The sequence below is a fragment of the Pseudorca crassidens genome, chromosome 4 (genome assembly GCF_039906515.1).
Source record: "Pseudorca crassidens isolate mPseCra1 chromosome 4, mPseCra1.hap1, whole genome shotgun sequence".
NCBI lineage: Eukaryota > Metazoa > Chordata > Mammalia > Artiodactyla > Delphinidae > Pseudorca > Pseudorca crassidens.
Genome location: NC_090299.1, coordinates 142583684 through 142598642, shown reverse-complemented (window position 1 = coordinate 142598642; position 14959 = coordinate 142583684). Strand labels below are relative to the sequence as shown.

The following is a 14959-nucleotide window of genomic DNA, read 5'->3' as shown; positions in this document are numbered from 1 at the left end:
GTTCTGCTGTGGCTTGTCTTTAAATACATATCACATTTTATTTATCCATGCATCTACCGATGAACATTTAAGTTGTTTCCATATCTTGGCAGTTGTGAATAATGCTTCAGTGAACATGGGAGTGCAGTTCTCTATTTGAGATGCATATTTCATTTCCTTCAGATACATACTCAGAGGAGGAATTACTGGTTCACATGGCAGTTCAATTTTAATTTTTTGAGGAACCTCCATAGGTTTTGCATAGTGGCTGCACAAATTTACATTTGAACCAAAAGCATACAAGGGTTCCCTTTTTTCCACATCCTCACCAAAGCATATTTTCTTTCTCTCTCTCTTTTTTTAATAACACCCATCTTAACAGGTGGAGGCAATATATCATAGTGGGTTTGATTTTCATTTCACTAATAATTAGTGATGTTGGGTATACTTTCATGTGCCTCTGTGCCATCTGTATGTCTTTGGAAAAAATATCTATTCAGATCCTCTGCCCATTTTTTTTGTATTTAACATCTTTATTGGAGTATAATTGCTTTACAGTTTTGTGTTAGTTTCTGCTGTATAAAAAAGTATATCAGCTATATGTATACATATATCCTCTTACCCTCCCTCTTGCATCTCCCTCCACCCTCCCTATCCCACCCCTCTAGGTGGTCACAAAGCACTGAGCTGATCTCCCTGTGCTCTGCAGCTGCTTCCCACTAGCTATCTGTTTTACATTTGGTAGTGTATATATGTCCATGCCCTCTCTAACTTCGTCCCAGCTTACCCTTCCCCCTCTCCGTGTCCTTAAGTCCATTCTCTACGTCTGTGTCTTTATTCATGTCCTGCCCCTAGGTTCTTCAGAACCATTTTTTTTTAGATTCCAAGTATATGTGTTAGCATATGGTATTTGTTTTTCTTTTTGACATCCACCTCACTACTAATAACTCAATTTCGTTTCTTTTTATGGCTAAGTAATATTCCATTGTATATATGTGTCACATCTTCTTTATCCATTCATCTGTCGATGGACACTTAGGTTACTTCCATGTCCTGGCTGTTGTAAATAGTGCTGCAGTGAATATTGTGGTACATGACTCTTTTTGAATTATGGTTTTCTCAGGGTATATGCCCACTAGTGGGATTACTGGGTCATATGGTAGTTCTATTTCAAGTTTTTCTACGTCTTTGTTTGGCGAATTTAGTCCCTTTACATTTACAGTAACTATTGATCTGTATGTTCTTATTGCCATTCTGTTGTTTTCTAGCTGGTTTCGTAGTTCCTCTCTGTTTCTTCTTTTTCTTTCTTCCCTTGGGTTTTCATGGTTTCCTTTAGTGTTGTGTTAGATTCCTTTCTCATTTTCTTTTGTATATCTACTATAAGTTTTTTCTTTGTGGCTACTGTGAGGTTCACATATAACATCCTATATAAACAGCACTCCTTTTTAAGTTGCTAACAATTAAATTTGAATACATTCCAAAGCTTTGTCATTTTACTCCCCTTCCACCACATTTTATAATTTGATGACACTTTACATCTTTTTATTTTATATATCCCTTACCTAATTATTGTAATTGTAGTTAATTTCACTACTTTTGTTTTTTGATGTTCATGCTTGCTTTACAAGTGATTGATCCACTACCTTTATTATATATTTATATTTTCCAGTGAAATCTTTTGTATGTTTTTTAAAATTATTAATTAATGCCATTTCTTTTTACCTTGAAGAGGCCCCTTTAACATTTCTTATAGGACCAGTTTAGTGGTAATTCACTCATTTAGCTTTTGCTTACTTGGGAAACTCTTTAATCTCTCCTTCTATTCTAAATGATAATTTGCTGGGTAGAGAATCCTTGGTTGTATTTTTTTTCCTTTCAGCACTTTTAATATGTCATGCCGTTCCTTTCTGGCTTGAAGTTTCTACTGAAAAAAAATCTGTTGATAGCCTTATGGGGTTTCCAATGTATGTAATGTTTTTTTCCTTGATGCTTTTAGAATTCTCTCTTTGTCTTTAACTTTTACCATTTTAATTATAATGTGTCTTGGTGTGTGTCTTTTCTGGGTTCATCTCTGGTATTCCTGGACCTGGATGCCTGTTTCCTTCCCCAGATGAGGGAAATTCAGCCACTATTTCTTCAGATAATTTTCCTGGAACTTTCTCTCTCTCTTCTCCTTCTGAAATCTCTACAATGCAGATGTTATTATGCTCAGTGTTGTCCCAAAGGTCCCTTAAGGTATCTTCACTTTTTTTAAAATTGTTGTGTTTTTTTTTTTCATTTCACTGCTCTGTCTGGGGGATTTCCATTGCTTTGTCTTCCAGCTCACTGATTCATTCTTCTACCTCATCCAGTCTTCTATAAACACCACTAGTATATTTTTCATTTCAGTTACAATTTTTGTTTGGTACTGTCTTACATTTTCTCTTAGTTGAAGTTCTCACTGTGTTCATCTGTACTTCTTCCAGGTTCAGTGAGCATCTTTATTACCATTACTTTGAACTCTTTATCAGGTATATTGCTTATCTCCATTTCATTTAGTTCTTATTCTGTCTCCTCATTTTGATTAATTCTCTGTGTTTCTCTTTATTAGTTAAGTCAGGTACCTCTCCCAGTCTTGAAGGAATGGCCTTATGTAGGAGATGTTCTATGGGACTCAGAGGCACAATCCTGCCTGGCCACTGGAGCTCGGTGCTCAGGGGGTGTCCCTATTGGGGCTGCATGCACCTTCATGTTGTGGTAGGGCCACAGCTACTGCTATAGTACACTGGTAGGCAGGGCTGGTCAATGACATGGCTACAGAGCCCTGGGGGGAGGAGCTGGCCCTGGCTCAGCTCAGGTTTTTTGCTTTTTGCTAATGCATTCTGTGCTCTGTTCAGAAAAAGTCTTTCAGTACCCAATCTTGTGGATATGTTGGATATATTCTCTTATATTCTTTTCTAGAAGCTTTATTGTTTATATTTTATATTTACATATGTAAGGCACTTGGTATTGATTTTTGTATGTATTATAAGTTAGGAGACAAGTTTCATTATTTTTCATATATATATCCAGGTTGACCTAGTAGTACTTACTGAAATGACCTCCCTGTCTGTATAGTACTGCAATGCCAGCTGGGCATAAGTTGTCTATGTACACATGAATAATTTTCATTGATTTGGTCTATCCTTGGACAAATATCATACTATCTTAATTACTATATAAAGCTACAGTCAACTAGAACCAATCTTCTTCTTCTTGAACACCGTCTTAGCTATTATTGTTCTTTTGGAATTTTCTACAAATTTTACATTTAGCTTTTCACAAACACACACATACATTCCCTCTCTGTCTCTCTCACACACACATACATACATACACACACACACACACACACACACACACACACAGAGAACTTGAGATTTTGATTGGTAATTCATGGAATCTATAGATCAGTTTGAGAAAAATTTATATCTTTATAATATTGAGTCTTTGATCAATAAACATGATATATCTATTTATTTATTTAACCTTCTTTTACTGCACTCAAAAAAGTTTTATAGATTTTCATGTGGAGATCTTACACATCTTTATTTCTAGATATTTGATATTTTTAGTGCTATTGCAAATGGTGTATATTTTTTAATTTCATGTCTTAAATGTTTGTTACTGCTATAAGCATATCTGATTATTTTTGAAGATTGACTCTGTACCATAGTAAACTAACATTAATTTTAGTAATTTATTCCGTATTCTCTTAGATTTTCTACATACATATTCATATCATCTCTAACCCATAACTTTTTTCACTCTTTCCAATTTTTTAGTATTTTTTCTTTCTTTGTATTTATTGTTTTTGCTTATTGTACTACACTGTTTAGTAGCTACAATTAAATATTGAATAGAAGTGGTAACAACTTGTAGCCTTTAAGATAGTCTTTAAAAATGCTTATTTTGTTAGTAAGTATGAACATTTGCTGGAGGCTTCCTGAAAATACTCTTGTGAGACTAAGTGTGTTTTTTTTATTTCTAGTTTGCTGGAGAATTTCTAGGTTTTCAATTTTTTTATGACTGGATGTTGAATTTTATCTGTGCCTTTTCTGTTTCAGCCAAGATGATTATAGGACTTTTCTCCTTTATAGTGCTAATTTAGTGAATTTTAATGATTTATTTTTAAATGCCAAACCAACCCTTGCTTTCATATAATAAACCCAGCATGCTTATTTATTTTTTGCAATTTTCAGTTTACTAATTTATGTAAGTCTTTTTTTTAATCTACTATCATATGAAAGACTGGCCATTAATTTTCCTTTCCTGGAATGATATTTTCAGATTTTGTTATCAAAGTTGTGCCTTCTTTATAAAATGTATGGAATGATGTCTTGCTTTTTTCTAACCTCAGAAAGAGTTTGTGTAAAATTATACTTAATTATTGATAAAACATCTGGTAGGTTTTTTCCCAGAAAGCCCACTGGTCTTGAATTTTTTGGTGGGTAAGTTTTAATTGTGGATTCAAAGTCTTTAATACTTATAAGATCATTAAAATTTTCTATTTCTTTTGGTGGCAGTTTTTCTACAAATTTGTCCATGTCATCTCAATTTTCAAATTAATTGGCATAGAACTGTACCTAAGATCCTCCTCTTTTATCCTTCTAATATCTGAAACATCTGTAACAATATGCCCTTTCAACTCCTATTATTGTATTTTTTTGTGCCTTTACTTATTTTCTTGATCAGTCTTGAGAGCTTTTTATAGGTATTTTCAAAGGCCCAAACTTCTGTTGGATCAACATTCTCTATTTTATTTTTTATCTAGTTTACTAATTTTCGCTCTTATATTTATTATGTCCTTCCTTCTATGTTCTTTGGGTTTAGCTTGCCAGGTTTTTTTTAACTTCCTGAAATTGATGAATAGCTCATTGATTTTCAGACTTCTTATATAAGTTATGAATTTCCCTTTAAACACAAATTTAGCTACATCCTATCAGCTATCAAAACTTGTGAAATTTTGATATGGAGTATTTTTATTTTCATCAACTTAAAAATACTTTTTATTTCTCTTGTGATTTTTCTTTGACCCATGGCCCTAATAGAATTGTAATTGTTGATTTCCAAGCATATGAGGATTTTCTGGTTTTCTTAGTCCCACCCCCATTTGGCAAGCCCTGGGCCTTAATTTTTATAGCCACCTGACTTTGAAGGCTTTCAAAACATTGCTCAACATCTCAGTTTCTTATCTTCCTGTTGTTAAATTGGCATTTATCCCTCAGGAAAAAGCAGTCCTAAATACCAGTCGCATTTCTGAGTTATCTTCTTCAGGATCTTGATCTTCTAGTTTCTTACTGCTCTCAAATGCATTATATGTTCATTTTTTCTAGTTGCCATCAGTGAGAGGATTGTCTTGAATTACCAGAATTAGAAGTCAAGATTCCCTTTACTTTTAATATTTGATTTCTAAGTGCAGATATCAAATAAAATGTCATTTTATTTGGACTCCACAAGAATATTTGAATTCCCCAAGTTTCAGGCTTTATGCCACAGATAAAGAAAGCTCAGCAAGTATTCCTTCTTATGGGTGATAACGACTCTACCAAGGGTAAAGACTTCATGGACACAAACCTTCAATTAGGCTTTTCAGTCATGAATTTACTATTCTACTTTTGTTATACTTATTAACATCTTTCAGTCTTTAGCTATCATCTTGTTCATATCTTATTTTTTTTCAATTAATCATTTTGTCTAGGAAGTCCCCATTTGGTTTAAAAATGAATATTTTATTGTACTTTCATCTTTTAAAAGCTGAGTGAATATTTCCTTTGCTTTGAAGAAGAAAATATCCAAAATGCATTATAACTACTTTTGAAAAAACGTGTTCCAGATATCAGAGGTTAGCCTATTCTGAGTATATTACATCAGGAAAATAGCTCAGGTCATACCCAAAGGGTATGTTTGTACTACACTGAAAGTTTCGAAATATTGCATAGTGAGAATTAGTGGTTGGCATAAAAATCTGCCTGATATGATAATTAATTGAATTTTGTTAAGCCATTCACATATTGATGTACCTAGGCAAATGTAGTATTATATCTCTTTAATTTATTTTTACTCTTAGCATAAGCCTAATTTATTTTAAAAGGATTATTAACTCCATACAAAACATATATTCATGTAACAAATATTTACCCACCTAAAAGGGGGCAGGAACTGTTTCTGTGTTAGAAACTAGACAATAAGGAAGAGGAAAAAAACAAAAATATATAAAATATATGATAAATTACGATTTTTAAAAAATACAGTGACTGAAAGAATGAGGTTGTGAGAAATTATTTTAGATAGAATGGAAATACGTATTTGTGAGGAAGTATCATCTGAGGAGAAACTTAAAAAAATTAAAGGGAAGGTCATTTTTAAATTAAAGAGCAGAGAATTCCAGGCATAAAAATTGCAAGTACAAAGACCCTAGGACAGAAATCAGCGTAACTCCATGCAAGAAATTGCAAGAAGGCCGTTGAGAGGGTGGAAAAATGCAAGTCAGGAAACTGACGTGAGATCAGTTCATGTAGGACCTGATAGGCCTTGGTAGAGATTTGGGGTTGCTTTGTTTTTCTCTGAGAGTGACAGGAGTCCATTGGAAGTTTTGATCAGAGGAATATCATGATTTCATTTTCATTTTCAAAGAGCACCATCGAGATAGACTTAGGAGTGGTAGTGCATAGAATGTAAACAAGTAAACCATTTAAGTGGTTTAGTAGTACAGTCAAAAGAAGATGTGACAGCACTGGAAGTGAGGAGATGAGGTAGGATTTGGTATGTGGTTTGAAGATAAAGGTGACAGGATTTGCTACCAGATAGGATGTTGGAAAGTTTCTAAGTATTTGGTCTGAGAAATAGAGTGAAGAGTGGTGCTATTCCCTGAAATAGTGTAGACTGGGGTGTTCATTCAAGAGTGAAAATAAAGTGTTCTGATTCAGATGTGATAAATTTCAGATGCCCATTAAATTCCAAGTGGAAATTATGTAGGCATTTATCTGTAGCTCTCTAGAGAGAGTAAAGCTTGAAATATAAATCTGAGAGTCATCAAAGTATACTGTAGATAATATTCAACATCAGGGGACTTGAGATTAGCTGCGGGTGGAAGGCGGACAGAACAGAAACAGTTTAGAGACTGAGCCCAAGGACACACCAACATTTAGAAGATGGAGAAGAAGATTCTACAACAAGATTACAAAAGAGTGGTGAGTCAGTTAGGAGTAGATCAAAACACATGTGATGATGCTGAAACCAATAGTCATATGTGTTCTCCCAAGATTATTAATAACCTATGATTCTAGGGAATTTAACAAAAAATAATCTTTTAATATTATTTATTAAACTAGAAATCTGAAAAGTTATGTTAAATATAAGCATAATAGTATTAATATCTCCTAACTAGTAAATAGTCAAGCCCTTGGATATAAAGTGTATATCTGAGGTTGTAATAAGAGGGTAATTCTAGGGTTGAAGAACAAGCTGGAAGAAATATCATTTAAACATGTTATACTAAATATTTATCATGCTTCTATTTGACTGAGTCTCACATAATCTCATAAACCAGATTCAAATATGAAGTGATGAATGTAAGCAAAATACAGAGATCCATGCTGATGTTATGTGAAAGATTTCTCATTACTTAAAATTTAACTTGCTCTTGAATGTGTATGACTTCAGATTCTAAATAAAGACTTGTTGATGTTCTTTTATTCTCTTTGCCTCTTTCCACAGGTGGGGAAGTCCCATACACAACTCTGGCTACCCGAATGATGATGGGGGCTTGGTGGCTATTTGCTTTGATTGTCATCTCATCTTACACAGCAAACCTTGCTGCTTTCCTCACTATCACCCGCATTGAAAGCTCCATCCAGTAAGTAGACAAAGATTCCACTTGATACAAAGCATGAGAAATGACAGGCATGGCCAAAGCTATGTGATGTCTGTTAATATATTTACAACTTCCTTTTGAGTAAAGGCTTAATTTTGTGATGTGCAGACATCACAACATAGTCCAACTCCTGAAAGTACAGTTTTGGTACAGCATTCTTTATACAGTAAAATTCTGGGTATAATTTGGACATTGCTTCCCACATTTTCCTGGAAGGATAACACATATTCAGAATTTTAACCTCTGTAAAATATGACTGTGGGCAATATTATTAAAAAGAAGGAAAAGGATACATACTAAAATATATATATTTCAAGTTTGAGATGCTCAGTCTTTGCCTTGAGTCTGTCCCATTATGCACTGTCTGAGTAAATAGTTAGGTAGACACTGGATGATTGATAGATAGGTGATAGGTAGGGAGAAGGGGAGAGAGAGAGAGAGAGAGAGAGAGAATGAGAATAGCTTTCAAGAGGTAAAACCACATTCTGTCTCTTCATTGCATTATAGCTAACGTGAGTATTATTGCTGCTGTTTTTTCAGCTGCAGTGGTGGTAAATTGCCGTTAACTATACTGTACTTTTGAATCCTGAAAGCTACCTAAGTCAGTGCTTCATTTCACAAATGACTTTCCCATGAGCCCTGAGACTCCAAAGGCCTTTGATTTACCGTGGCCAGTTTTTCTTTATGTGGTTTCATACCATAAGGTCAGGTCAGTGCCACAGTACAGCTTCTGCCTTATTAGAACATAGTGTTCTGTATATTGTTTTACGAAAAATTTCTCTGAAAATTTTATTAATCCAAAATCAAGGTAGTTTGAACTTTCGTAAAGTTAAAAAACATTTATTTCTCAACAAAGTTGACAGTTCAAGATTAGAATAATTAACTTTGTCAAGGAATTAATTAGGGATTTACTTCATCCTTAAGAGAAAACTTGAATTCTTCTTGCCTTTAAAATAGTATGTAAATGAATTCCATTAGTAGTTGCAAAATTATTATAGCACAATACTAAAATAAAGTCAAGAAATAATGATCTAAAAAGAAATAGGGTATTTTCTTCAACTGCTTGTGTATATAAACTGAAACCTCAAAATTCAGCTACTAATAGTCAGTTATTTCATTCATTTATGAAAATGATGTTCCCAACTTCTCTCATCAGTCTTAAGTTGTTTTCCCAGTTATTTCTTTGGTGCAGAAACTTCATATCCTTTTAACTTACTACCCTTGTAGCCAGTTCTACATGTGGCATAAGTTATAAGTGATCCAGAGTGAAGCTCATGGAAAATTTAAGCTCATGACCCCATCAGAGTCCTATTTTAAGCAATAATGAAAATGATTACAATGTCCCAGCCCAAGAAATCAATGAATTAGTAAAATTGTGCAAATAATAATTAACATTTATTGAGCACTCACAAGATGCCAGACTTTGTACTGGATGTTTGACGTGCATTGGCTTATTTAATACTTACAACCATCTTCTGGAATGCATACTACTTACTAATAACCCATTTTACAACTGAAGTTGAAAAGATAAGTAACTTGCCTCAAATCATGCAGCTAATAAGTGATTGATTAAAGACCAGACCTTAAATCTGTCTCATTCCTGAATCTATGTTCTAACTATGCCACACTAGTCCCCGTTCCACACCCTTGTACATTTGTATGGCTAGTTGCTTTTTAGGGAACTTTATAAAGGATGTGTCATAGCCTTCATTGCTAAGTATAGTGATGTAAAGGATGACATTATTCAAATCCTCAATTTGTCTGAGGAAATAAAGTATCAAAAGTTAGGAGATTTTTGTGTTGGGTCGATTCTCTAGGCGTATATCCCAGCATGAGCTAATTATGTCTATAATTGATACTTGCCACTCAGGATAAGACTGCTTGCCAGACCAGTCAATGGAAATCACATTAAGAAAAATAGTTTTAAAAAATTAAAATGGAGCATTTTAATCTCACTAATATACTTCTTGTCAACTTTGTTTTACATGTTATATTTTAAGAGTACTTAAAGTATATAGGTTTTTACTATGTAGCTCAGATCTGACTTTGAAACATTTTAAAATAAATGAATAAAGAACATTTTAAATAACTGATTTTATGTAGCATGTGACAATCATAAATAATAAAAATTATGGATATTATTCACTGAGAATTTATTATGAATTTATCAAGCATATATATATATATATATATATATATATATATATCCCCTTTATTACTCAAAATTACCCTAATAATACAACTACTACTATGATTCCTACTTTGTAGATCAAGAAACAGAAACTTGGAAGTTAACTGCTCACTAGCACACAGTGAATAGTGTCAGAGCTGGAAATTTAACCTACATCAATCCAATACCAATTCATGACTTTACCTACTGAAGTTTTTCTTTATTTTACAATTTGTTTCTTGCTGGTTCTTAAAATTTGTTTGCTTGAGCCGCCCTTTCACTGAGGTCGCAGGCCTCATGGTGTGTGTATATCTGAGCTATTTAGTCATTACAACTTTGCCAGCATTCGTTAGTATCTAGACTTTCATGCAATAGCAGTGGGAGCAAAAGCCTCTATCACATTTTTACACCCATAGGATTTTCTAAAGTAAAATCTAATGGAAAAAGATCCTAATTGCACATGATGTTTCCCTCAGGTGTAGCTTTCCACAATCCAAAATAACTGAACATTCATTTTTTTAACAAATTATTTCTTTCTAATGCCAACTCACATTATTAAAAGTCAACATTGGGTATAATGAATCTCCCCTTCCTTCTAATCTTTTCACTAGGTTAATTATGAAAGGGGAAAATCACAGCCAAATAAGTTAAAAGAGACCTAATTCTCTCCCCAGACTTAAAGATAGCTTCTAATTTCATGCTTCAGCTGTGTTGGTAAACATAATTGTAATGTTTCTTGGAAACATTCAAAGTTCCATTTATAACTAATGTCAAACTTTCTTGGAAAATTCTAAGTCTGATTTTTCTTAGAAAAGCAAAAACTTTTTTCACAAAACCATGCACTGTCATTCTTCTTAATCATTCACATTCATGAGATTTGCTCATCGTTAAATGAAGCAGTGTTCATCAGGATACCTTTTCCCAGCCCAATTGCTGTTCCATTAACAAACATCTACCATCCACATCTTTATTCCCAAAATTCAAAGTCACTTCTGCACACCAGGAGAGGCAGAGGTGGCTAGCTGGTAACCACAAATCTGATCTCTTTTCCTCTGAGTCTGTTTCTTGGCTACTGTAAATAATGCTTCAGTGAACATAGGGGTGCATAATCTTTTCAATTCAAAAGAACATAATCTTTTCAAATTAGTATTTGCACTTTATTTGGATAAATACCCAGGAGTGGAATTTGTGGATCGTACTCTAGTTCTGGTTTAAATTGCTTGAGGAACCTCCATACGGTTTTCCATAGTGGCTGCACCAATGCACAGGGTTTCCTTTTCTCCACCTTCTCACCAACGCTTATTACTTGTTGCCTTTTTGATAATAGACATTCTGACAGGTGCGAGGTGGTAGCTCATTGTGGTTTTGATTTGCATTTCCTGGTGATTAGTGGTGTTGAGCATCTTTTCATGTGCCTGTTGGCCATCTGTATGTTAAATGTCTGTAATTTATACAGACGTTTGGAAAAAATGTCTATTCAGATCCTCTGACCATTTTTAATCTGGTTGTTTGTTTTTTTAATGTCAAGTTGTATGAGTTCTTTTTATATTTTGGATATTAACCCCTGATCGGGTATATCATTTGCAAATATCTTCCCCCATTCAGTAGGTGGCCTTTTCATCTTGTTGATAGTTTCCTTCACTGTGCAAAAGCTTTTTAGTTTGATGTAGTCCCATTTGTTTATTTTTGCTAATCCATGTATAACTTTTGAATCTCCCAAAACTTAACTAATAATAGCCTACGGCTGACTTGAAACCTTACCAGCAACATAAACTGTTAATTAACATGTATTTTGTGTGTTATATGTATTATATACTTATTTTTACAATAAAATAAGCTAGACAAAAGAAAATATTATTAAAAATCATAAGGAAAACTATTTATGGTACATATATGATTTTAATGAAAAAAAGTCCATGAATAAGTGGACCCTCACAGTTCAAACCCATGTTGTTCAAGGGTCAACTGTAGATATTTAAACACTGTGCTAGGCATTTAGTCTATAAATGTATTTAGGTATTATCCCTGAGTCACAATTTATTCGGGGAGATAACAGTGTAGAACTCAATGACATAGGGCTCTGATAAATTATTTATAAAATGCTGTATGAACACAGGGAAGGAGTGATTTAAGTCAATAACTTGGAGAGAAGGGGAGGAGAGAGGAAAAAAAAACTATTAGACATCACAGAGGTTCTCTGATGTATCATCGGAGAGTTTGATCTTAAAGGATAAATTTCAGCATACTGAAGGAGTGGCTTATAGCAGAGGTATGAAACTCCTAGGAGAATATCTAGCAAAGGGTAGGTTATCAAAATGTGTTCATCTCCTTCATGGATTGAGATAGGTGATGTGAGGGTGACAGGAAGTGAAATAGAAAAGGAGGGTAGGACCACATCTTGAAGGGCATGATAAAGCTTGTTACGGAATTTGGAGTTTTTCCTGGAGATAATGAAGAGTGACATCATTTAAGAAAGACAGCTTTATCTGTGGAGAGGAAGATAGGCCAGAGAAAAATGGAGGAGCATATGGAAACTCATTGCAGGTATCTAATAAACGTATATTTATGGCGTTTAACAGTATGTCTCCACTTGATATAAACCTGATCACATATCTTCTTGTTTTATGGGCTCCTTATGTGGAACTATCTAAGGATTAAGGGTAATTTAAGAGAAATCTGGCTTGAGAAACTTTATATCTCTAGGCTAACATTTACATTTCTTGTGAATGTAGGAGTATTGCGTCAGTTTATTTTTTTAAGATATTTTAAAAAAGGATGTGGTTTACTACCTCTTAGTTAAATAGATAGGGACGAAGAGAGTTACTAATGTGAGGAAATTCTAGAAGTCACTCTGGTTAGGCTGCTTTTCAGATGCAATTTTGCCAAAAATTTGTATCTCCAGGTTTGCTATTCCTGGACCCCATCCTGCCTATTAATTACTTTTAACCTTGAGCCATCAGAAAAGAAATGACATTTTTATTCCATTTTAATACATTTTCTTCTTAAAAGTAACACAAGGCTATTTTGAGAAAATTAGAAAGTAGAGTAAAATTTTCTAGGACAAAGCATTAATAATCCATAATTTGTCGTAAAGCAGTAAGTTCTGTTAATATTTAAGCAAACTTTCTTCTAACTGTTTATTTTGAAGCAATTATATATACACAGGAAATTGCAAAGTCAGTACAATTATAGCACAGAGATATCCCATATACCCTTCACCAAGTTTCCCCCAATGGTTACATCTTCAGTAATTACAGTACAGTATCAAAATCAGGAAATTGACATGGGTACTAGGTATACATATAGCACTGTGCCATTTTATCACAAGTTTAGAATCTCTAACCACCACTGCAATACAGGACTACTCCATCATTACAAAAATCTCCCGCATTCTACCCCTGTATAGTCACACTCACACCTTCTTCCCCACCATCCGCAACTCTTGGTAACCACTGATGTTCTCCACTCATTCTAAGAGTGTTATATAAGTTGAATCATACAATATGTGGCCTTTTGAAATCAGCTTTTTTTTTTCACTCAGCAAAATGCCCTTGAGGTCCATCCAAGTTGTTGCATGCATCAGTAGTTCATTGTTTTTTTATTGCTGAGTGGTATTTACCTATTTTTGTTGTTTCCAGTTTGTTTAAAATTTACCTGTTGAATGGCATTTTTGTTTCCAGTTTTTAGCTATTACAAATAAAACTGCTAAGAACATTTATGCTCAGGCTTTTGCGCGGATGTTTTCATTTCTCTGGCATAAAAGCCCAGGAGTGTGATCGTTGGGTAGTGCGGTAGGTGTGTGATTAGTTTTTAAGAAACTGCCGAACTGTTTTCCAGAGCGCCTGCACCATTTTACATCTCCACCAGCAACATATGGGGGACCCAGTTTCTCTGCATCCTTGTCAGCATTTGGTGCTGTCACTTTTTAAAATGTTAGCCCTTCTGATAGGAATGTAGTAATATCTTACTGTCATCTTAATTTGCATTTCCCTAGTGACTACTGATGTTGAGCATCTTTTCATGTGTTTTTTGTCATCCTTATATCCTCTTGCATGAAAGGTCCCTTTATGTCTTTGTCCATTTTCTGCTTGGACTGTTTGCTTTTTTACCGTTGAGAGTTCTTTACATATTCTAGATACAAGTTCTTTGTCAGACATGTGGTTGGCAAATATTTTCTCTTAGTCTATTGCTTGTTTTTTTTCATCCTCTTTGCAGGGTCTCACATAGAACAAACGTTTTTGATTTTGATGAAGTCAAATTTACCAGTTATTTTTTATGGATTTTGTACTTTTGACGTCGTGTCTAAGACTCTTCAAGGAACTCCTAGGTCCCCAAAATTTTCAACTGTTTTATGCTAAAACGTGTATAGTTTTACATTTCACATTTAAATCTATCATCCATTTTGAGTTAAGTTTTGAACTAGGTGTAAAGTTTAGGTTGAGGTTCATTTTTTGCCTATGGATATTCAAATGTCCAGGAGCGTTTTCTGGAAAAAAAACCCAAAAGAACAAACTATCTTTCCTTCATTCAATTGCTTGTGCACTTTGTAAAGAAAAATCAGTTCGCATACTGTGTGAGTCTATTTCTGGGTTCCCTATCCTGTCCCATTGATCTAGGTATCTGTCTCTCTGCCAACCGCATAGATTTGATTACTGTAGCTTGAAATTGAGGATACGGATTCCTCCCACTTACTCTTTTTTTTTTTTCAGAATTATTTTAGCTATTCTGCTTTCTTTGCCTTTCCATATAAATTTTAGAATGATCTTGTCTATATCTGCAAAAAAGTAATGCTAGAATTTTAATAGGAATTGCATTAAACCTGTGTATCAATTTGGGGAGTATTCACATCTTTACTATGTTGAGTCTTCCAATTTATGAACGCAGTATATCTCTCTGCGTATTTAGATTTTTAATTT

The 14959-nt window shown here is 34.0% G+C and overlaps 1 protein-coding gene across 3 annotated transcripts in view; it reads left to right on the top strand.

The window, feature by feature from the left end:
* The window catches only part of GRID2 (glutamate ionotropic receptor delta type subunit 2), a 1388195-nt gene that overhangs the window by 1106577 nt on the left and 266659 nt on the right, over window positions 1–14959 (top strand). For all 3 annotated transcript variants that reach the window (XM_067736951.1, XM_067736950.1, XM_067736949.1), the window contains one exon: window positions 7717–7855. In XM_067736951.1, the coding sequence (XP_067593052.1) occupies window positions 7717–7855 (139 nt within the window). The remainder of the gene's footprint in view (window positions 1–7716; window positions 7856–14959) is intronic.